Source organism: Pan paniscus, chromosome 11 (genome assembly GCF_029289425.2).
Source record: "Pan paniscus chromosome 11, NHGRI_mPanPan1-v2.0_pri, whole genome shotgun sequence".
In the NCBI taxonomy this organism is placed as follows: domain Eukaryota; kingdom Metazoa; phylum Chordata; class Mammalia; order Primates; family Hominidae; genus Pan; species Pan paniscus.
In genome coordinates, this window is record NC_073260.2 from 5,527,294 (window position 1) to 5,551,604 (window position 24,311).

The 24,311-nt window shown below is 57.0% G+C and overlaps 1 protein-coding gene across 5 annotated transcripts in view; it reads left to right on the forward strand.

Annotated features, from left to right (window-relative positions):
- VAV2 (vav guanine nucleotide exchange factor 2) overlaps nucleotides 1-24,311 on the forward strand; it is a 231,830-nt gene that overhangs the window by 165,574 nt on the left and 41,945 nt on the right. For all 5 annotated transcript variants that reach the window (XM_034929430.3, XM_055117497.2, XM_055117496.2 and 2 more), the window contains exons 5-8: nucleotides 15,597-15,699; nucleotides 18,677-18,775; nucleotides 20,489-20,557; nucleotides 21,634-21,734. In XM_034929430.3, the coding sequence (XP_034785321.1) occupies nucleotides 15,597-15,699; nucleotides 18,677-18,775; nucleotides 20,489-20,557; nucleotides 21,634-21,734 (372 nt within the window). The remainder of the gene's footprint in view (nucleotides 1-15,596; nucleotides 15,700-18,676; nucleotides 18,776-20,488; nucleotides 20,558-21,633; nucleotides 21,735-24,311) is intronic.

A 24,311-nucleotide genomic window follows, 5' to 3' on the forward strand; every position in this document is an offset into this window, starting at 1 on the left:
ACCCAAGGAGGAGTTTGCTGAAGACGGGGCAGTATCCCAGCAGGAGGAGTTGTGCAGGGTGTGGAAGGCGAGGCTGGAGGGCAAGGTGGGGCTCCCCATCTGGAGGCGTGGCTGAGGGTTGTTCCAGCACAAGTCCAGCATATTGTGCTATTGTGGGACAAGGCTTGGTGTTTGTAAGGAATCAGAATTGTGGAAGTTCCCCGGGGACTCACAGGGAGGATCACCTCTCCCCCAGGAAGGCACAGGGCCCACGTCGAAATGCCTGCTGTGACCCCAACTTGGTGGCACTGCAGTGACAGTGTTTCTCTGCACGGTAGAAGGACACCTTGGGTCAGCTTGTGCTGGCTGCAGGGGGCAGCACTGCTGGGTGTCCAGGAAGGTGGCCGCATGCCGGCGATGCCCGTGCTCAGTGGTCAGCCCCAGTGGGCGCAGCGGTAGGTGGTGATGCCCCCACTCAGTGGTCAGCCTCAGTGGGCACAGCGGTAGCTGGCGATGCCCGTGCTCAGTGGTCAGCCCCAGTGGGCACAGTGGTAGCTGGCGATGCCCGTGCTCAGTGGTCAGCCCCAGTGGGCACAGGGGTAGGTGGCACATTGGCTTCTTCCTTCCAGCTTCGAGAAGCATCTCTCTGATTGCTCTGGCCTAGAGTTCCAGGTCCCTCTGTCCCCCTCCTGGCACTGCAGCCAGCGTTCCTAGTTCCCATTTTCTGTTCACTGAGGCTGGGCGTGGTCCGCTGCAGTCTGTGGGGGGCCCTGGGAATGCTTCCAGGCCTCGATGGAGGAGGATTTGGAAAGGGCACCCGGATTGGGTGCCACAGAGCGCCGTGATGAGTGCGTCTTGCGAGGACACTGGTGCTGCTGTGGCAGGGTTGCCCTTGCCTGTCTGTGAAGTAGGCTGCACACCCCAGTCCCCAGCAGGGCCAGGCCGCCTGCCTCTGCCCTCCCTCCCGTGGTGCCGGCAGGTCAGAGGCCCCCGAGAATTCTTAGGGGAATTGAAGGGACACAGGAGAAATTTGAAAGCTCCCACTCAGGGCAGATGAGAGGCCAAAGGAAGGACGTGGACATGAGACCGAGCTTTATTTAGCCACCGCTTCATCCTGTGTGGCTGGGGGAGGGGTGGTTGGACCTGGAGCCTCTGCCCAGGGTGTGCTGCTAGATGTCTGACAGCCAGCTGGTAAACATGCCCCACCAGGAGCATCCTTGTCTGCAGAGCAGGGTCCTGCAACCTCACAGGCTGCTGTGGGAAGGCACCCCGCAACTCCAGTGGCTGCATGAGGAGGGAGTGATCCTAGACACAGCCAGGCTCTGTCAGCAACCGCGTGTCCTCCTGGCTTCTCCCCAGAGAGCATCTGAGCAGGAGCATCCTTGAAGAGAGAGCTGCCCCTGAGTGCGAGCGGGGAGGGAGATTCTGGGGCCAGGGCTCTGGGCGAGGGCTTGGATGTGAGGCTGCAGCTGCTGGCTGCTTTAGTGTGGCGGGTCACCAGGGCCCAAGGTCTAGCTGGCGTTTCCTTTCCTTTCAAGGGGCTGCTTCTCTGGGCAAGTTAAATGCCACACAGGGCCTCAGTTTCCCAGTCTCTGAAACGAAAGCATCTGCCCAGATGGTCTGTGAATCCCACTGAGCTTGACGAATCCACAATTTTATGATTTAGGAGCCTGCTTTGCATAACACTGGTTTCACTTTCCTGGGAGTTGAAGTGATTTTCAGGCTTAAACAATTGTGATCGTGACATGGCAGGGAATGTAATGTATCCGCGAATGTAGAGCTGCATGCTTTATTGCATCATAAAATGACTGTGCAGCTTTAAATGTGTCATGTTAGCATCACTGGGATAATTTTTTAGGGTGCATAAAATGTAGAAGGAGTTTCTGGTGTCGAGGAGGTTTGGACGTCTTCTTTCTACATGGGGAGTGAGTGGGAGCTGCCTGCTGGCGGCGACCTGGGAGGGGAGAGGCCATGCTTCTCCCATTGGATCCTGCCCTGGGGCCTTGGCCACTCTGTGCTGTGCCCTTTGTCTGCAGGGGTACAAGGAGTGAGGAGCAAACCGCTGTCCTCTATGGCCCACCCTCCCTGCCATTGTCCTCACCCTGCCCACCTCTCCCAGAGGAAGTTTGTTTAGATACCATCTCCTGAGCTCATGTATGTTCATCTTCACTCTGGGAGGTCCGCGTTGTGGAGGACACCTGAGTGTGGAGCCCAAGTTGAGCTGGGAGAGGCTGGGTTTGGGACACCTTATGTTCACCCCAGAGGATTGTTTTTCCAAAGGGGACAAGTTTGAAAGCAGACTCCGCGAAAACGGCCCCACGAGAAACAAGCAAATGAATCCAGCCCTGTTAGACAGCCCCCGGCCCCAGGCACATGCAAAGCCTGCCCTGGTCTGAAGGAGGCCGGAATGAAGCCCCATTCCCCAGTGGAGGTGTTGACAGATGTCCCCCCGTCCCTCCCTGGTGGCCCGAGGCTTGTGCAGGGATGGAGGGGAGACTGGAGGGATGGAAGACAGGTGGGGTTTCTTAAGGCGGGTGACGGCCGGGACAGAAAGGCCTTTGTCCCCCGCCCCCCCCACCCCAGGTCCTTCATCGACAAGGACACCTGGCTGGACCGTGGCATTGTCTCCTTGGAGCTGCCTCCCCACTGGCCGTGGTGCCTCATTTGCACAACAGACCCTTTAAGACTGCGTGCTCGGCCCCACCTGGGCTTCTCCTTGGCCGCATGTGGCTCCCTCAAATGCTGCCAAGGGTCTCTTGCTCCTCGGTGTGACTCTGTGAGGCCAGGCCTCTGTGGGGACTGACAGAATGGAGTGAATGAAGCCAGCGTCCCTGGAGGGTGCCTCTGTCAAGACGCTTCCAGTTGCATCTCCCTGAGCGCTGCAGGCCGGGCCCTGAGCCCTCTCGCTGGACAGGAAGGAGACGGGGCTCTGAGAGAGGAAGGCACCTGGTCAGAGTCGTACAGAACTAGGGGGCAGAGCTGCAATTTGAGCCCAGCTCTGTCTCTCCAAGGGTCATTGTCAGACCACCCCTCCCTAACCCCAGGGGTGGCTAAAAGAGCCCTCCCTGCCCCACAGACCTGGGACCTGGGACCCCGTTGTGGGCCCCTGCACTTCTCACTCGAGGTTCCTCTACCTCCCACATGTGCTGTCCAGGCAGCAGCCTCTGGGGGCAGACCCTGACAAGCCAGGAGGGCAGGAAGCCTTCCTGGGGGAGGTGTTCATTTTGAAGAGTGCGTAGGATTTGCCAAAGTGTGATTTAGGAAACCTGCTCTTACCCCCTGTGCCAGGCCAGTTACTGCCTTGTTTTGGGCTGGGGTTTTAAGAGTGTCCTGGGTCTCTTCTATGTCTGTTCTCGGGAACTGAGGGCCGTTTTGGGCTGGGGTTTTAGGAGGGTCCCGGTCTCTGCTGTGTCTGTTCTCGGGAGCTGAGGGCTGGTGGACCTGGCTCGGTGGGGATCCTCTGTAGGCAGTCCAGCCTTTCTCGCTCCTGTGGTCTAGACAAGCCCAGTCCCCGTCGGGAGGTGGCTGCGGGACTGCTGGGCGGGGGCTCCCTGTCCGCACCTTCCCTGTTAACAGAGCCATCAGCATTTCCCTGTGGGGCTGGCTGTGGAGACCGCAGCTCGTTGGGATGAGAGCCCCACACTTTCAGGGACCCTCCCTGCCCCCCTTGGACATCTTGTGGGCCCCTTGGTACTCTGGCACCACAGTGGGCCCCAGCTGTCTCCAGAGACCCTGCTGCCACGTGGCTGGGGGCTTCAGTGACCTCGAAACCCTGCTCCCCCACCCCCACCACTGAGGGAGAGGCCGTTTGTTCCTTCTCAGTGGGAGATCGCAGGGGAACCCTCTGATGCACGCAGAGCAGGTGCGCGTGACCACCCTGCCCGCTCCGCATTCCCGTGTGTGTGTGAGCAGGTATGGCCTGGGACTTCCAGGGGTTTTCATTTTTAATACCTCGTTAAACTTGAGTGCTTTCAGGACTGATTCGGTCACAGCAACTCTCTGGTCTCATTTAATGCAGTCTGCAGAGGGAGGGGACCGGCGCAGAAGGGGCAGCTTTAAAGACATACGCATTTATCTTGCCATTTTCCAGGAAGGAGTAGGCAGCTGGGCTTCGGCCCGAATGAGAGGGCTGTGCTGTGTCTGATGAAGGTCCCTCCCCCTCTAAATCGCCCTCCTGGTGCTGTTCTGGAACTCCAGGGAGAGGAAGACTTCTCCCTTTTGACGTTATTTCCCTTGTATTCAGCGTAGATCTGACTGACACACAGTGGCACTTAAATATTGCTCTAAAATGAACAAGCGTCACATGCTGGGTTTTACTGTAGAAGTCCCATCACGTACGTAGTATCTCCTATATTGATTGCCCAACTCCTATTCATTCTACAAAACCCAACCCACAGGTCACCTTCTCTAAGAAACAGCCCCCAACCCTACCAGGCTGAATTGAAGTTCACCTTCACCAGATGCTTAGAAAGGACAGCAGGACAGTCTCTGCCACCAACTTTCCCTTGTCTTCCTGCTTCTGTTTCTCACTGCTGAGATAAACGCTCCATAAGGGTCATTGGTAAAGGAGCAGAGCACAGAGAGGACACCTAACTGGGCCTGGGCCTGGTTCACTGTGGTAGGAGGAAGGGCTGGGGATAATGAGGTCCCGAGAGCATTCACGATTCCTATACTGGAGGATCTGAGCCATAGGTCCATACGCTGTTCGACAGTCCCTGCTCCTGTCCCCTGAGAGCCAGGCCCTGGGCTTTGCCGCTTCATCTCAGCCCTCACAACTCTGCAAGGTGGGTGCTCCAGCCCCCATTTTGCAGTTGCACAAATTAAGGCTCAGAGAGGGTAGGTGACTTGCCGGAGGTCACACAGCATGCTTCACATAGCAGAGGGGGAAATGAAACCCTGTGCTGTGGCCCGGGACATTCCCCTGGGCCCAGTCCTTGTGACCTGGCCCCAGGGGCTGTTCTTTTTTGGTTCCTGAATATTTTTAGATGGTGGGAGGCTCTTTTACTGCTTAGAAAGAAGCCCCCAAAAAGAGGGAGTTACGGCCAGGAGGGACAGTCCGGTGGACGGGTCTCCTTCCGGGAATCCGGTAGCCGGGGCCTGTGCAGGTGCCCGCCTGTGTGGCTTGGCGAGCCGGGTGACTCTCATGCCCTCTCTGAGCCCTGGTTTCCCCACCTGTAGAAAAAGCAAGGCCTCCCTCCCTCATGGGTCGTGGTGAGGGTCTGCCAGGGCGTGTGAGAACAAGCTCCCTGATGCGTAGAGCGGTTCTTGTCTGTCTGTCTGTCTGTCCGTCCGTCCGTCCGTCCGTCCTTCCCCACATGCACACCATCCAGTTCCCAGCCGGCTTCTTCAGAGGCTCGATGCGCCTTCTCTCTGCTGCCCCCACCCCAGTCCCCTGGGGATGAAGCACCCTGTGGTGCGGACCGAGGTCAGGAAACATCCGACTCGGTTTCCTAGTAACACACTAATGGCAGCTTGGTACCCTGCTTGGCAGCATCAGACAGCCCGGGGCCAGTGCGGCGCATCCCAGCCTGTCAGCAACACTATTTTATGTCCGCCGTAAACACACAGGCTCACCAGGGGCAGAAAGCAGAGTTTGTTGGTTTTCTTTGATTTTCTGTGGGCGGCGGGGGCAATGGCCTCTGAGCAGCTGCCTTTCTGTAACAGAATCGGGGCAGGTGGGCGAGGCTGTTGGGCTGGGGCCTCAGGGTCTTGGGCGGAAGGTGAAGGTGGCAGGTTTTGCCGTCCCTGGAGAGCTACAGCCGTGCTCGGGGCCCCTCCTGGAAGATTTCAAGCTATTGTGAGGACAAAAATAATGGTCGGGATTTAGCATCTGTCAGCGCAGCTGACTCCCAGAAAACAGCAGGAGTGAAAGGATGAGACGGGGCAGGAAAGAAGGAGGGGTGGTCACTGGCCCGGGGTGGAGGGAGCTGGGCTGGGGCCCAGGTCTGGCCGTGGAGGCCCATTCACGTCTGGGCTTCCACATTCCTGCCTGGCCATCTCGGGCCTCCTCATGGGCCACTGGACAGAGAAGAATGATCCCTGAAACCCACAAAAGCAACACAGCTGAGCAGGAACTAACGCAGCACAACCCCCCCCATCCAACTTTCTAGTCTCCTAGGTTTCAAAAAATCTGTCATTTTTAATGCTGACCACACTGTGTGTTGAGACCGGCCCCTGTGCTAAATGCCGTCTCATCGAATGAGCCCCTCCTCTCGCCCTCTGGGGTGATAGGCCATGCTCCCACTTATTGAGCACCTACTGTATGCTCAGCCTCTACTGGTCTTGTACATGATGGCTGATCCTTGGAACTGTCACTCTCCCGTTGCAGATGGGAAACCGAAGCTTAGGTTATCCTGGACGCAGTTACAGAGCTAGAAACAGGAAGGGCTACAAAGACAACCCTAGTTTGCCTCGCTGCCTCCCCTCCAGGGGCTCAGGAGCGACAGTCAAGTTCCTGCCAACAAGAGACCCACTGCGGCCCGCCTGTTCCGAAGTGATGAGGACTGGCCAGCTCTGTGGACCAGACACTGGTGTGGCATGGGTGTGGAGTTTTTCCACGAAGTGTAGCCTCTGATGACATGGAGCCTCCACACACTTCTTTCTAGCCGAGACACTGATGTGAAAAGGATCAGTGTGTGACACAGCAACCTGCCACAAAGCCACAGGAGGGTGATGTAATTGTGCCACGGAGATTCCAGAGCCACTTGCAGACGTGGCAGGGCCTTGGGGTGCTTTTCAAGGACTGTGGGAGAGTGGGCTGGGTCCAGAGAGAAGGCACAACAGCCCAGCCCCTCCCCTGTGGGATTGCGTGGAGGGCCATGTGGGGCTGGCTCTGGTTCCGTGTGCCGGGTCTTCGCTGAGTTCTCGTCAAGCTCATGTCTAGTGAGAACGCTGAGGTGAGGGTCCTTGCACAATGGGACCCTCCTCCCCTGTCACTGCCCTGCACTCCCAGGAGACTTCAGACCCCTCAGTGGGTCTCATGGTATTACCCCTCTTCCAGCCCAGCCCCTGAGGGTTCCCTCTTCCTCCCAGTGGACAGCTGTGGCCCTCAGGTACACTGGGCCTGCTGGTCATGACGTAAGTGAACCTGCCTTCCAGGTGACTGAGACTGGCCGTGTGTCACCTCCCTGTGTAAGAAACTTGTTTATGGAGGCCGGGCGCGGTGGCTCACGCCTGTAATCCCAGCACTTTGGGAGGCCGAGGCGGGTGGATCATGAGGTCAGGAGATTGAGACCATCCTGGCTAACACAGTGAAACCCTGTCTCTACTAAAAATACAAAAAAAAATTAGCCGGGCGTGGTGGTGGGCGCCTGTAGTCCCAGCTACTCGGGAGGCTGAGGCAGGAGAATGGCGTGAACCCCGGAGGCAGAGCCTACAGTGAGCTGAGATCGTGCCACTGCACTCCAGCCTGGGTGACAGCGAGACTCCATCTCAAAAAAAAAACAAAAAAACAAAAAGGAACTTGTTTATGGAGATGGCACCTTTGCCAAGAAGCCAGGTAGCAGTGGCATTTCCACGTCGGTGATGGCCAAAGGAAAGGAGCTATTAGGGAGCAGAGCTTGTTTCCCCAAGTGACACCGCAGTAGTGTCTGCCTCTAGGATCTGTTCCGTACCTGGGAGATTTCCTGGTGCCAGGATTCAGATGCAGCTGCTGCCCAGTCAGTCTCCCCACTTGGACTGTGAGGTCATTGGGACAGATGGCCATTGTCCCCTGTGTCCCAAGGACCCAACATATTTCTGATGCAGAATCGGTCGTAGGAGAAATACTGGTTAAACCCATTACATCTGGTAGGTTTTTATCTTAATTACCAAGTTTATATTATTAACATTGTTTTATCAAATACGTTTGATTTTATTTTCCTAATTTAATTTTATTTTTTAAAAAACCACTTCTTTACTGTTCCCTTTTTTTCTCCCTCTCTCATCATTTAGAATATGTGTGTCATGAAATTTCAGTTCCACTGTTTTAGAATTTCAGATGACACAGAGGAACCCATCTCTCCCAGTGTTCATTGACCAGAATCCAGATGGTTGGGAGAGCACTTTGGACGAATGAAAAGTGCCATCCGTGTGGCCAGGCTGATGGTCAGTGCTCTGGGCTCCACAAGGAGGGCCTGGTAGGAAGGGAGCCTAAGGGTGTGACAGGCAGAACCGGGTGACCCCAGGTTCCGCCCCCCCAGTATCAACAGGCTCGGATAACTGACATTGGATGGAAGGGAGAGAAGGGATGTTGTCTGCGTGTTTAAGATGATTCTGTCCCAGAGACAGATTCCCAAACACAGCTTCTCCTCTAGTGTTTTTGGTTGCTCACTCTTTTTTTTTTTTGAGACGGAGTCTCGCTCTGTCGCCCAGGCTGGAGTGCAGTGACGCGATCTCGGCTCACTGCAAACTCCACCTCCTGGGTTCACGCCATTCTCCTGCCTCAGCCTCCCAAGTAGCTGGGACTACAGGCACCCGCCACCACGCCCGGCTAATTTTTTTTTTTGTATTTTTTAGTAGAGACGGGGTTTCACTGTGTTAGCCAGGATGGTCTCGATCTCCTGACCTCGTGATCCGCCCACCTCGGCCTCCCAAAGTGCTGGGATTACAGGTGTGAGGTTGCTCACTTTTAACCTCGGTGCCCCGGGCGAATGACAAGAGGTTAATGGGAAGTGGTGCATGAAGAATGAGCCTGTGTGAAGGAATGTTCCTCGTAGTCATGGATTAAAGAAAGAAAAACAACACAGGCGTGGCTGGGCACGGTGGCTCATGCCTGTAATCCCAGCACTTTGGGAGGCCGAGGCGGGCACATTGCTTGAGGCCAGGAGTTCGAGACCAGCCTGGCCAGCATGGTGAAACCCCGTCTCCAGGAAAAATAAAACAATTAGCTGGGCATCATGGTGAGTGCCTGTAGTCCCAGCTACTCGGGAGGCTGAGTATCGTTCATAGCATCTCGGGTCCAAGAAAGAAATCACCAAACGCAAGAAACAGGAGAAAGTGAGTCATGCTCAGAAAAGAAGAGTCAATAGAAGCCAACCCTCAGATGACCCAGATGTTGCAATGAGCGGCTTCCCAGAAGCATAACCAGTGGGATCTCTGTAGATGGCTGAGGGGATTTATTATGGGCATTGGCTTACGCAATTATGGAGGCCAGAAAGTCCCGCCATATGCTGCCTGCAAGCTGGAGACCCAGGAAAGCCAGTGATTTCACTTAAGTCTGAGTCCGAAGGTCAGAGAACCAGGGAGCCAGTGATGTGTCAGCCCAAGGCCAAAGGCCTGAGTCCTGGTGCGGGATGGGCAGGTGCTGGTGTGTGTTCTGGAGTCTGAAGATCTGACACCCAGGAGGAGTTCCGATGTCTGAGGGCAGGAGACGGTGGATGTCTCAACTTCAGAAGAGAGCAAGTCCACCCATTTTTTTTTTTTTTTTTTTTTTTGAGATGGAGTCTTGCTTTGTCACCCAGGCTGGACTGCAGTGGCGCGATCTCACCTCACTGCAAGCTCTGCCTCCCAGGTTCACGCCATTCTCCTGCCTCAGCCTCTTGAGTAGCTGGGACTTCAGGTGCCCGCCACCATGCCCGGCTAATTTTTTGTATTTTTTTAGTAGAGACGGGTTTTCATCACGTTAGCCAGGATGGTCTCGATCTCCTGACCTCCTGATCTGCCCACCTCGGCCCCGCAAAGTGCTGAGATTACAGGGGTGAGCCGCCGCGCCCGGCCGCCCTCTGCCTTTTTTGTTCTACGTGGGCCCTCAATGGATTGGATGACACCTGTCCGCACTGGTGAGGGTAAATTTTTACTTGGTCTTCTGATTCAAATGTCAATCTCTTCTGGAAACCCCCTCACAGACACACCTAGAAATAACGCTTCACCAGCTCTCTGGGTAGTCCTTAGCCCAGTCAAATTCACATACAAAATCAGCCATCACAGCAGCTATTATAAATACGGTCACGGACTTAGAGGAAAACGTACGACAAATGAATGAGCGGATGAAGAGCCTCAGCAGGGAAATAGAAACTACTGAAAAGTGGCAAATGGAAATGCTAAAACTGAAAAGCACGATATCTGAAATGAACACTCTACTCGCTGGATCAGCTTGATTAGAAAGTTGCACACGGCAGAGGGAAAAGTCGTTGAACTTGAAGATAGTACGGTGGAAGTTACGCACTTTATTATTTTATTTTTTATTTTTTTGAGACAGAGTTTCACTCTTGTCTCCCAGGCTGGAGTGCAATGGTGCAATCTCAGCTCACTGCAAGCTCCACCTCCCAGGCTCAAACAATTCTCCTGTCTCAGTCTCCCGAGTATTTTTAGTAGAGATGGGGTTTCACCATATTGGCCAGGCTGGCCTCGAACTCCTGACCTCAGGTGATCCACCCGCCTCGGCCTCCCAAAGTGCTGGGATTACAGGCGTGCGCCACCACGCCAGGCTGGAAGTTACGCACTTCAAATAACAGGGAGGAAAGAAGCCTGGAAAGAAGGGACAGAGCCTGAGACGTGTGGGATGATGTCAGGACGTCTAACACGGGTGTTATTGCAGTCTCAGAAGAGGAAGAATGAAGGAAGCAGAATAAACATTGAAAAAGAAAAGGCCCAATTCTTCCTAAATTCCAAAGCCTCTGTCGTAATACTACAAAATGTTTCTGAGAGAAATTAAGGAAGACTTAAATAAAGTATATACTATGTTTACGGATTGGAAGATGTTATCGTTAAGATGGCAGTTCTCCCCCAAATTAAACTGTAGACTCAATACAGTGTCTACCATGATCCCAGCAGACATTTTTAAAAAATTGACAAGACGGTTGTAAAGTTTACGTGGAGATGCAGAGGACCTTGGAATAGCTTAATCAGTCTTGTAGAAGAACAAAGCTAGATTTACATTACCTGATTTCAAGAGTTTCTATGAAATTTATCAAGACACAGAAGTGTTAGCATAAAGATAGACAAATAGATGGATGGAATAGAGTAGTTATTCCAAAATAGACTCACCCTTATTTGGTCAATTGGTTTCTGACAGAGATCCAAGCAATCCAATGGTAAGGTTTTTTGTTTGTTTGTTTTCTAAGAGTCAGGGTCTCACTCTGTCGCCCAGGTTGGAGTGCAGTGGCACGATCATAACTTACTGCAGCCTCAAACTCCTGGACTCCAGCAATCCTCCTTCCTCAGCCTCCTTAGTAGCTGGGACGACAGGCATGAGACACCATGCCCTGCTCGAAAAAGAGGAGTTTTGAGAAATTGTTCTGGAACATGTGGATATTTCTATGGGAAAAAAGTGAACCCTACTACTTCATACCACGCACATATATTAACTTGAGATGAATCAGAGACCTAAACATAATGGCTAAAACTATGACGTTCCTATAAGAAAATATGTTGTGATTGAAAGACAGCAAAGATTTCTTAGACAAGGCACGAGGATTTCTTAGGACACAGGACAGAGCCAGGATGCGACTAAGGAAAGGTGATAAATTAGGCTTTATTAAATTAAAGGTGAATGCTTGAATATCATTAAGAAAATGAATAGCCAAGCTAGAGACTGGGGGAAGAATCACAAAACATATCTGACTTGTATCCAGAATATGGGAAGAACTCACCGAATTCAATAAGAAGACAGACAACCAATTTTTAGAAATGGACAAAAGTCTTGAACAGACTCTTCACAAAGGAAGGTATACAGTAAGGACACAGGAGACCCCTCAGCAGCGTTAGCCATCAGGAAAGTGCCAAATAGAACCACAGTTCTGTTTCACTCCACACGCACTCTGGGGGCTGAATGGAAAAAGACCGGCAACAGCAGAAGCTGATGAGGATGTGGAGCAGCTGGGGCTGGTGAGCGCTGCTGGCTGGGGGTGTGGAATGCACCCACTTTAGAAAAGCATTTGTCAGCTGCTTATGAGGTTGAGTCTAGACCTCCCCTTTGACCAGCAGTTCCAGTCCTAGTGGAATTTTGTCTCCAAAGGAAAAGAAAGCCTGTGTAACCCCCGACCCACCACACATGCGTGCGTGCATACACACACACACACACACGCACACAACTTGAATGCTCATATAGCAGCTTTTATTCACAATAAGCAACAACTTGGAGGCAACCCAAATGTCCATCAAGAAGGAGAATGGGTAGCACGTTGTTATTCATGCCGTGGATTAGTACTCGGCAGTAAACAGGAATGAGCTGCAAATGTGGGCAAGTCAGAATGGATGTGTCTCAAACAAGATCCAATGTTGAGGGGAAGAAGCCAGGCACAAAAACAAATCTAACGCACAACACCGTTGACATTCTACTACAGACAAGGCTTGTCTAAACGCACGACACCATTGACATTCTACAGACAAGGCTCGTCTGTGGTGAAGAACAGTCAGAAGGGTGGTTGCTCGGGGCGGGAAGGAGACTGATGGGGAAGGGCAGGAGCTCCGGTGAGATGAAAATACTCTATGATGTGGGAGGGCATGAGTGACACAGGTGTATCCACTTGTCAGAAAGGTACCACTAAGGGCGTATTTTGATCCTTAAAAAGCTTAGCAAAAATATTATGAGAACCCTATGCTTGGCATTTCTCACCAAGCTTCAGACGCAGCGGGTGCTACACAGACGTGGACTTGTACCTAGATCTGGGCGTGACAGTTCTGTCTTCAAGATGGGGCCAGGGAAGAGGGAGGCGGGCGGGGGACTCTGCCTTCCACACCCCTTTTCTAGGTCCACCCAGGCTTCAAAGCATCCTTTGAGTCTCATCTGTTCAGGAAGACTCTGACCATCCCAGCCTTCCCTATTCTCTCCCTCCTTAATATGTTTGGGCTCCAGATGGAGCTCGTGCCTCTTCCATCCTGGGATCAGTGGATCATATCCTGTATTTCCCGGAATACGTTCAGGCCTTGTCAGAGCCGGGCACGTCGTAGAGTCCTCAGTAAATGGCAGTGCAAGGCCACTGCGGTGGGAGGCACGAGTGAAGGATGTGTGTCCATGGCATCTGAGAGACCTGCAGCAGCCCGGGCTGGGCTTTCCCATCTGCACCGTGACAAGCCTGGGGCTCCTGGGGGAGAGGAAAGACGTTGCATGTCGTCAGCAACCGGTTCTGGTTGACCTGTGATGGGGGCGGCACGGGGGCCTTTATGAACAGGCTCCTGAGTGGTGGGGGAGAGCCCTGGGCTCTGTTGGGACACCCCACAGTGTGGCCGTTTGCCATCCCTGCACGGGACGATCTCCAGGCCCCTGTCCAGGTCCGGCTTGCAGCCGTTTTTGATCCATGTCATCAGCTCTTGCAGCATTTAACGGCCAACCCCCCTCCTTCCACCTGGCCTGTTGGAGAAAAGCTGACGTCTGTCTCTAGACAGTCTGAGTGGCCTCATCTGCCCTCGAGTTGTCTCGTTCAGCAGCCTGGAAGCTTCCCTGTCTCGCCTCGCCTCCAACTGTCAAGGGTTTTCGACAGAGGCTTTGCCGCCAGCTTTGCTCTGCCACGTGACGGAAACGTGGGGTGGCTGGCAGCCGCTGAGAACAACCCCTGCAGTCACTTGCCTGCGTCCCTGGTAGCCTGGCGGGCAGAGAGGTGGGGGCTGTGTCCTTGGGGACAGCATCTGGAGAGGCAGGGGAGGTGATTTGTGTCATCGCTGGTGACAGTTTCTAAGGCAGTCGCCGGATCTGGCTGGGGATGGACCTTTGAGATGGGTTAGTAAGAAAACCTGTGAGCTCACAAGCACCCTTCCTGCCTTCATGTCTGTTCCCAGGGGAGCCTCTGTCACCAGAATGTGGGCCCAGCCCATCTGACGGCTGCCTTTACCCCGGCTTCAGTTCTCCCGCACGGCTGAGCGATACCCAGATGGACCTCTCACGGTGGAGGGCGGGTGGGGAGAGAGGAGAGGATAGTGAGCGAGGGCCACAGCCCTGCCCCTTGCTGGCTGTTTAACCTCAGTTTGTTTGTTTTAATCTGCACAATGGCCACAGTGCTGTTACCGCCAAGGATTCTGTGAGGCCCAAGAGAATAACTGTTTTTCTACAGGCGCTGGCACACAGAGGGGCTTGCCCATGGGTGGCTGGCTCTTTGAATGCTGGTTGGAGGGTTCGATCAGTCTGGTCTGTCCCAGGGCCATCTGCCCTCTGCCAGCTTTGCTCCTCTGGCCGGCTTTCATCCACCTCACTCACAACTGTAGTGGTGCAGAAAATGAAGTACCCGGAGCGACAGCTTCCTCCGCCTCCTTTGCCCGCCTGCCTGCAGGAGGCTCCACAAGGCAGGAGCTGGGCTCACCCCCGGCTTCCCCTCTAGAGAGGCACAGATGCTTTGCCCACAGACGGACGCCGTGTGGCTTGTGCATTGCAGCGTGTCCTCCAGGGAAGGTGCTGAGGGCCTTCCTCGAATGCACACGGGCCCTCCCTCTCTCAAGTAGACCTTGATGGTCCTCCCCAACCCAAGCCTTAAAAGGCGACAGCTGATATTCAAAGGCGAGGTTTGGGATGAGGCTGTGGCACACAGCGTGGCTGGGGAACCCGTTCCTGAGTACCGCAGGGATTGCTCCTGCCCCGGCTTCTGTCCCTGCCTCGCCTCCCTGCGTGCTGGCCATGGTGGCGGTGGAAGGGGGTGCTCTGCATTTATTTCCGTCCTTCTAGCAGTGAACTTTGCCACCCACTTTGAGCCCAGGATGTGAGATGCGTCCTTGTGCAGGGGTGAGGGCTTGCAGGACTGAATACACAACCTGTCTGGGCCTGGGGTAGCTCCTGCCCCTCCACCCCCAGGTGCAGTGAGCCCCCAACGGGGCCTGTGGGAACAGGGGGTGGTTGGATTGGCTCAGTTGCTGATTCAGTGAAAGACTTGCTGAGCCCCAGCAGGTCAGGTGTGGAGCATCAGGAGGGCTGAGGAAGCCCATTGTGGGGAGGGGCCAGGCTCATCCGCTGCCACTCACAGAGTCACTGGAAATGTAGCCAAGGAGCTGCATTGAGTACATGAGCGTCTGCAAGAGTCCAGATCACAGACCAAGTGGGGATCCTGGTGGGTGTCTTGGAGGAGGTGGCCCGTGAACTGAGTCCTGCAGGCAGAGGGGTGGCTTGTTGGAGTAGGACTGTGAGCTAAGACAAAGCTTTATTGTATTAGATTTTGGTAGGAATTTCTTTGGCTCTGGTTTCAGAAGGCAAATGACAAACTCCGGGTCACCCTCCATGTACCCGGAAACTTTGCACCTTGGATCCAAGGACTGCAAGAGCCAGGGCTGAGCCGGAAGCACTCAGGTCTCCAGGTCACAGCGTTGGGCCAGGGGAGAGAGGCTTCTCTTCTGGAGGCAGGAGCTGGGTGCTCCTGTCAGGTAGGGGTGGGAAGATTCTGGTGAAGGCAGGGGTCCCGCCCCTGGACCTCTGGCCTACGTCCCCAGCATTTACCAAAGGGCTGGAGAAGCGGGGGCTTTGTCCTGGCAGATCCCTCTGAAATGCACCTAGTGGAGGCAGCAGGCAGAGCACTGGAGGATGCGCCTTACGCTGCCCAGTTCGCACCCACAGACGCCCTGCAGGCGGGGCCCACCCCACTTTGTAGACTGAGGCCCGGGCAGGTGACCTCGCTGTGGCCCCAGCCGCCTGCGTCCCTCGTGGACCCTCGTGCTCTGCGGCTCCCCGGTCAGGGTGGCGGGAGCCTCCCCTCCCCTCTAACCCGCCTCCTCCTGTGCAGCGAGCATGACCTGGGGGAGGACATCTACGACTGCGTCCCATGTGAAGATGGAGGGGATGACATCTATGAGGACATCATCAAGGTGGAGGTGCAGCAGCCCATGGTGAGCCCCGCCCCGCTCCTCCCTCCCTTCCCCTCCCTTCCCTCGCAGAGCAGCCTGGCCCTTGCTTAACACAATACCGAGCTGTCCGCATGTCCGAGCCACCGAAGGGGAGCTGCTCTGGGCGCAGGGGGACGTCCAGAGGTGCACCCCTTGGTCCTCCCCAGTCCCCACGGAGCTCCTCTGAGGAGCATCCTTGGAAACCCTGGCTGACTCCTGGTCCACTCTGTGCCCTTCCTCTCTATGGAGATGTTCTCAGGTGCCCAGAGATGACACCACCACGGTCCTGACCCCCGCCCGTGTTGCCATGGGATTCTCCTTCCAAGGGTTTGCAGGCCCCTCAGTCGCTCCTGCCCAGGGAGCCTTAAGATAGTAACTTGGCGCGTGGTCTAACAGCACGCGTCATTTTCCCCCTTTGTGTGGAGAATGATGAGACCGATATTGGCCCAATTAGCCAGCTGTGCATCTTTTATGTTTGGAGGATGTTTATTTCCAAGCAGGCACTGGCGAATAATCTCTCGGACGCCAGTTTGCTCCGCGTGGGTTTATTGCCAGCAGCCGCTGTGTGGAAGGTGGGGATCCAGCGGAGCTGGAATGAGGAGACAGGGACCTGGTGGGGCAGGTCACAGGCCCTCAGACCCCCAGGCTCCCAAGAATGGGTGAGATGCCACTTGCCAACTGTGGAGGCTTTTGATGCCATTGGCTTCCCCCAAAGAAATAGGAAATTTCTCAAAAAGCTGATTTCGGTGTTTTCCTTTAGTGTGGGAGTAACCAGCTGGTAGTGGAGAAGCAGAAAGCTGGGGAAACAAATCCCTAAAGAGGCCGTGCCCACTCTGCTGGCATCCTGCTGGGAGAGACAGGCAGGTGCAGGGCTGGGGGTCTCACAGCCCCCAAACTGACTGTTAAGAGCAGGTTTCTCTGCTTGTCCTTGAAGGGTCTCGACTGAGTTTTGTTCCCCGCCATTACCGGGGGGTCTCCCCCGAGGGATGGTGGCCCTTTGTGGAGGCAGCAGGGCCTCCAGTTTGCCTTCCCGGGGAGCCTGGCTGGGTAGCTGTTAGGGCTGGAAGACTGAGCCATGGCCCTGCTGCTGGGGGCTCCCCTCGCCTCCCCAGAGCTGGCCTGAGAGGTCCCGAGGCGGCCGGCGAGCCATCTGGACTTGGGAATGAGCTCCGACTGGTCAAGGCCAGTTCACTCCCCAAGTTGTTTGAAAGCTGGGCGTCCTGCGGGTAAACTTCAGCAGGTGGCTGCGTTGCCTGTGAGGTTGTGTGGGGGATCCTGGCCCTGGATCCTGCAGGCTCTCTTTCTCGAGACCCCCATCCATGCCTGGTGAGAGTGGGTGCTCCCTGGAGCCCGCTGCTGTCCCTGGTTCTGAAGAGGTCTCAGACCTCTTTGAGAAAACGCATGTGAAAGGACATGGAGTGTCCACAGAACCTGCCAGGCTGGGGAACAGCGCTGCCTATGTCCCGCTCTGCACAGTGTCCTCATGCCCAGCGCTGGTCCCGCTGGTCTCGAGCTGTCCAGTCCATCCAGGCAGGGGCTGGGGGCAAGGGGCGATTCCTGCTTCCTGCCAGGGTCCTCTGAGATAAAACAGCTGCTCCATGTCCTTCCCTGTCATGTCTGGAGCTCTCTGAACAGCCCCAGTGGAAGGTAATAGAGATGGTGACTTCCCCAAAGGAAGAAGAAGCCAGAGGATGGCAGGTGCCATTTCCTGAGCCTGGGTAGGGGGCTGCTATGGGAGCTCTGGCCCATGAGCCATCGCCCTGCCCAGCTGGGCAGCACGAGGGGCCGTGATGTGGCTTTGGGTCTGTTGGCTGGTGGTGGGGTGGTGTTCCTGATGTCCCAGGCCCAGCTTGCCAGGACAGTGTGGGCCCTGCTAACCGGCGCTGTTTCTGGTTCTTTCTCCACGCTTGCAGATTAGATACATGCAGGTGAGTGGCCCGGAAGGGGAGGCTGGGGACGTCCTGCCTGCGCCGTCTTCTTGACCTTTCAGGGAGGTCTTAGACCTCTCTGAGAAAACTCGGGACCCTGCCCCCAGGGAGACGTGGTCAGGCACACATGACTTCAGCCATCAGAGACCCTCGGCACCCCCGTGGTCCTGTACCCACAGCCCCATCTTGCACGTTGCCTTAGAGACCTGCAGCCTGGCAGACCCAAGCGGACCCTTGGGGATTTCTTGGAGGATGACGATGGTCTTAGGGCCGACACGAGCGCTGTGGGTCACAGCACCATTTCTCCAGAGCCTTCTGACAGGTGGGGTTTACCCAGCCTAACAGAACCTTAAAGACAGTGTTGGGAAAATCCACCACTGCCCCACAGTGACCCCACCTGTCACCTCACCCTGGACCACGGGCCAGGCAATCTCTAGTCCTGTCCCGGCCACATTCCACCAGAGGTGGGGGCAGGCCCTGCTCTGGAGGAGGCTCCAGGGACCCTGCCGGCGGTGGGGTGTCATCTCAGGCCCCCTGGCTAGAAACCAGTGGACACTCAGGGGAAGAGTGCAGCCTGCAGGTGGCTGTACTGACATGTGCAATGGTGGATGTGGTCTGCATGGAGCCGAGCACACAGTCTGCCACGTAGAGAGGACTTATGCACGCAGTAGGTGCTTTAGCAAGTCACTCCTGCTCCTGTGCTGGAGGGGGTAGCTTCTGAGGCCCTCGCCCCAGTCTGGTGAAGAATCGAGATTCAGAATCAGAGGAGTAGGAGCCTGGGATTCTAGGAGCCTCTGCCTCCAAGCCTTCCTTGGCACTGTCCCCACATCACATCCCCTCCCCGTGCGTCAGTTTCTTCATCTGCAAAATGAATGGGAAGGGGTTGGCCCTCTCTGTCACCCATCTGGCTGCAGCACTGCACACTCAGTGACCTCGTGGCCAAACCCAAGGAGTCCTCTTTTGTGGAGGTGTCCGGGTGTCACGGTGCAGACGTGCAGGTGGCAGGTGGCCGGGCCCATGGGGTCCTGCTGACTCCCCCTTCCCTCCTCTAGAAAATGGGCATGACTGAGGATGACAAGAGGAACTGCTGCCTGCTGGAGATCCAGGAGACCGAGGCCAAGTACTACCGCACCCTGGAGGACATTGAGAAGGTGAGGGCAGATGGCGGCCACTGGAAAATGGCAGCAGCCACTGTGGTCACTGCAGGGCCACCTATCTCCTGGGAGTGCATTCCGGAGGCAGGGCCATAGGGTCTCTCTGACAGGCGAAGGAGACTTGGTGGCCCTCCCAGCTCTGCCTCCAGGTACCCCCTACCCAGAAGGAGGGTGCCCTCTCCTTTCCTCTGAAGCCCCTGAAGTCCCAGCCTGCGCCTGTCCCTGCTCCTCCTCTGAGCTTAATCGGGGTGGGATTACGGCTTCAGCTCCTGAACATTGCTCTAAGGCAGGCGCTGAGCTAGCTCCTCGCGTATTCCCCCCACCCCACCTAGAGCTGCTCCCCAGCCTCTCCACACTCAGCCTCCCCGTCTGTAAAATGGAACAAAGCTTCCATGGGGGGCTGGGAGTGTCCTGCACAAGGCATGGTCCGGCCTAGTGACCAGAGCTGCAGACTCCAAGCTCCTTGCCCAGCTATTCCACTCTTGTGCATCTGAGTCCTCTCTCCTGCTGGCCTGCTGAGCTCCTAGAGTGCTGAGGATCAGCCTTCACCTCCCCTACCCCACCTGGGCCTCCTGTAGGCACCTGGTCAACCTGGCCCTGGGACATTTCCCTAGCACATCTGAGTCTTCATTGCCAACTGCCAGTGTTTACTGGGGAGAAAAACCAACCAGGGTGGCCGTGGTGCCTCCAGCCGGGAGACCTGGGCTGCCCCCTTGGGCCCAGGCTGGCCTTGCTCCGGCCGGGCCCCCTCCTGCTGCCCCACCCTCTGGTCCTTGGCCAGCGGCCTTTCTGCACGCACATCTGTACACCCTGGCCCAGGTCCTTCCAGTTCCCTCGAAGCCCTGCCCATGCCCTGGCTTCTGAGAATGCTGGCTCTGAGGTCAGCCTCTGCCAGGGTCCTGCTGGCCTCTGTATCCCTCCATGGCTAAGTGCTGCCGCAGAAAGCAGGAGGGCTCCTGAGGTCTGTCTCCACCCAGCCGGGGGCCGCCACCCGGGCGTGTTTGCTTGGGCGATGCTCTCTGTGCCACGTGGTGGCCAAGGAGCGGTGCAGCAGCTGGGCCCAGAGGATGCCTGCAGAGCGGCTGGCTGCCCTGACCAGGAGCCACTCGGGAAGCAGGAGAGGAGAGGGTGGCCGGGCCTCCAGAGCAGGGTCGGCAGCCTCACACGTCCTCATGTTCACTTCACATCACGCCTGAGGCTGGAGCTGGAGGACTCTCGTCCACAGCCTGCCCCACCACCGGCACTCCTCGGGGTGGAGAGCATCCCTTTTGATGACAGTTTTGGGGTCATGCTCAGGAGCACAAGCTCAGTGTTTGAGTGCTGGGTAGGGACCATGGCCCTGTCCATCCAGAGAGTCCCCACGGGTGATGGCCCTGCCTTCTGGGTCTCAGCCCCTCACCGCAAGCCACAACCCCAACGCCCACCTCAGGGCAGCCATAGTGCCCAAGTCCACCCTGTGTGTGAGTGGCCACCACAGGACTCTGCCCCCGTCACTCTGGGAGCGTTAGAATCTTTACCCCCGCACCTCCCCGCCCTGCACTCACCCCCAAAGAATGGAGCCCGATGTGGCCAAAACACAGGCTACCCCAGTAAGCATGGAGCACCCCAGTGCCTGCCTCGGAGCTGCCCCGGGACCCTCCCCTGGCAGCTGTGACCTTGAGAGGGCGGGCAACAGCAGCAGGGTGGCAGAGGTGGACTTCTCTCTTCCAGAACTACATGAGCCCCCTGCGGCTGGTGCTGAGCCCGGCGGACATGGCAGCTGTCTTCATTAACCTGGAGGTAAGGGTCCCGGCCCCCCTCGCTCATGCCAGGCTCTGGGCCCTAACTCGGCACTGGCCACACATGTCCTGCTGTCCTCAGGGCCTTGGAGAGCTGCACCCCTGTGGCTCCGTGGTGGCTCGTGCTGGCCGGAAGGAGGAGCCCCCACTGCTCTCTCCAGGGTCTTTGGATTTAGGAGCCAGGGTAGCAGGTTTCTGGGCTCCGCTTGTCTGCGGGTGAGGGCAGCACTGACGTGCGTGGCTGGAGGCACGGATGACGCTGAGAATGTAAATGAAGTTTTTATCAGCGGCCAGAGAGAAACGTGTCCCTCCACCCCTTTGAGCGGACCCCCTCGCCTGCCCTGCGGGTGTCTGAACTCAGTCATAGAAAGGCAGTTCCCCATGCAAAGAGTCACCTAGACGTGGTTAGCAGAGCAGGGCGCTGGCACCAGGCTCCGGCGGCTGTGCATGGGTGGGCTTCCTCCGGGGACATGCTGCTCCTGGCCCTTCCTCCTGGCCTGGCGGCCACAGGTGCCAGCAGCCCATGCAGTGGCTGTGTCCTGCCTCCCTGGGCGTCTCATTAGCTGCAAGGGTGAGCTCTGGTCACGCTGCCCTGGATGAGGCTGGCTTGGACCCCAGAGCTTCCTATAGTCTGTGCCTCTGACCTAGAGTTCATCTGTCCTTGAGCTGTGGCCAGGATGGAGGAGCACAGACAGAAAGAGGCCTGGGGCGGGGATGGGGGTCCCGGGGTGGGGATGGGGGTCCCGGGGTGTGGCCTGAGCACAGGAGTACTGCGCTGTGCCGCCCCACACTGTCTGCAGAGCCCGCCCCGAGTCGGCCGCTGCGTGTCTGATGGGCTGATGCGGGCTGTGGGCGGCTTCCCTCCCACACGTACTGGCTCTTCTGTGCACCATCGCCATAGAACCTTCTACCTGAATCACACCCTGGCATGCACAGAGATGTGGGGTGCAGGCCCAGCACCCGGGCCCCTCACCCCCTTGACGGGAACTACAGAACAACAAGGGCACGTTAAGGGCGGCGCTCCCGTCTAGCCTCGGGTGGGCCTGGCCAGGCACTCACGGCTGGTTTTCAACCCAGGACCTGATCAAGGTGCATCACAGCTTCCTGAGGGCCATCGACGTGTCCGTGATGGTTGGGGGCAGCACGCTGGCCAAGGTCTTCCTCGATTTCAAGGAAAGGTGAGTGGCTGCCGGCTCCTGGGGCTCCTCGGCCCCTCCCTGTCTGCGGGAGAGTTTACACAAGTGGGACTCTTGTGTAAGTGGGACTCTTGGGGTGTCCCGAGGCAGGGGCCGCCCCCTCTGGACCCCGTCCTCCCTTGTTGAGGATGCCACCCACCCCGAGCCGCAGCCTGGTTGATGGAGAGGGTGCGGAGCCTCCTGTCCTGTGGGAGCTCGGCAGGGGCAGGATTGGGGTTCTGGATGTTTCTAACTGGCTGTGAGGGGTGTGGCCATCCAAGTGGCTCGGCTGTCCAGCGGAGATCTCGGGCCCCCACTTCTCCCTTCTGCACCCTTGTGGCCGGTTCTTTAAAGTTAGGATGTGGACAAGGATGAAAGGAGGTGGCACGTGGAGCTTAAATGATGCCCAGGCTGTTGGAGGTCAGGGAGGCGGCGTTTCTGGGGGTTAGACGATGCCCAGGCTGTCGGAGGCTGGGGAGATGGTGTTTCTGGAGCTTAGACAATGCCCAGGCTGTTGTAGGTCGGGGAGATGGCGTTTCTGGGGGTTAGACGATGCCCAGGCTGTCAGAGGCTGGGGAGATGGCGTTTCCAGCCACGGAAGTCTCGAGAGAGCCCCATCAGGGGACGGTGCCAAGCTCTCTGTCCCTCGGGGATCCTTTGGAGGAGCCCGAAGCGGTCTATGCTAATGCTTCCTGAGCTTGGCTGCTCACTAGAGCCACTGGGGAGCTTGTTAAAAATACCATGTCCGGGGTCCACTCTTGGAAGGGTCTGCTGTGGGGCCTGGGGAGTTGTAGAAGACCCCACAGGTGCATCTTACCATGCGGCCCTGAGCCTAGGCATTGGGCGCCTGGGTCCATCTCTCCCTCATCTCTAGGAGGGTCCCCTGCATCATCCGCCAGGTGGCCGTCAGCATAGCTCACACCCCTCCCTGTCCAGGCAGCCGGGGACAGGCCCAGGGCTGGATTCTCAGGCACGTTGCCTGGGAAGCCCTGCAGGTGCTTCCCTGTGTGCTCTGTAGCTTCAGGAAAGGCGCTCCCCCCTTCCCTGTGAGGAGGGTCCCGGAGCCTGCTCTCCAGGGGCCATGGCTTGGAGGGTTCCCGGAGACACGAGGGAGCAGGCAGTGCTTGTGGTCCAGTGGCAGAGGGGACCAGGAGAGCTGACAAGGCCCAGCAGGTGTGAGCACACTGGCCAGCCCCAGAGGGTTAAGAGTGGGCAGGGATCGGGGGAGGACAGCTCCCTAACCTGCCCCCAGCAAGGTGTCCCCTTCATCTGCGGGTGAGCCGATAGTGCCCGGCTGGCAGGTCACGCTGGCTGTCGGCCCAGTCCTCAGCAGGTGTGGGGTACAGTGGACCTTTTCAGCGCCTTGTTCATGCTGTCCCTCAGCCAGGAAGGGAGGGAGCCACGGATGAGGCGTGGTTTGCTTCGAGGTCCGTCAAAGGCTGAAGCCCTGGAGCAGGAATGGCTGGCTGTGTGGTAGAGTGACAGGGTGGATAACCTGTCCTCTCCCAGGAGCCTCCCTCCACAGTCAGGCTGCCCGGCGACACCCCTGGCCCTGTCCCACCAGCAGGACCTTGCATGGGTGGTTCCCGCCGAGGAACAGCGGGCATCTCTGCCTTGGAGCGCCACTGCAGTGCGGGCAGCACGTCCAGTCACAGGCCCAGCCCAAGAGCTCTGTGGACGGGCGGCTCCGTCCCTGGCAGCGAGGCGCGTGGCGAGATCCGTCAGTCGGGGTCTGTTTGGGGAAGGGCTGTCAGCATTTCATCAGAGCTCATCACCAAATCATCGTGGTTCTGTCCCAGCATCCAGCTTTTTTGCCCCTTTCCTCTCATTTTGGATTCGGCCCCAAGGTCCTGGTTCTTGCTTGCTGGCTGAGTCCTGAAGCTTTTATAGGGTGCCTGCTGTGTATGGCTCCTGAGCTCTGGACCGAGGACACGCAGTGAACAGAGCTACTGGCCTCTCGCTGGGTGGGATGGATGAGAACCAAGACAAGATAGAGAAGCTCCGGGAGGGGGGTGGCTGTGGCGTTGCTGGAGAGCCCAGGAGACCCGTGAGGGCTGCACAGCCGAGGACGTGTCCCCCTGAGCACAGCCCTGCAGGGGTGGGGCGAGGTGGGTTGGGGAGCAGTTAGGGGAAGGTGAGAGGCACGAGCCCAGTAGAAAAGGGGTGGTTCTCCAGGGAAGGGCTGGAGGGTCCTGCAGGGGCTTCCAGGCCAAAGGAAGGATTTAGAATTTTTCTTTTATTAAGCGAGGGCACGAGGAAGCTGCTGAAGGGCTTTGTGACAGGGTCCTGGCAGCTCGTCAGGGGTGAAGGGTGGAGTAGCATTCCGGTGTGGCATGACCAGCACTGAGTGGCAGGAGACAGTCACCTCCCTCTTTTTGAGGTTATACTTTCATGAATGCAGCCTTGGTCCTCAGACAAGGCAGGAGCTCCTCTTAGCCTTGCCCTGTGGGCCTAAAAGGGGGCATCTCCCACCCAGAGGGACACTGGGCCTTGGGAAGGAGCTTGCATTCTGCAGCTGTGGACATAAGACAAAGCTGTGTGGTTTTTCTCTGTGGCTGGGTCTGGCCAGGCTGGGCCTGG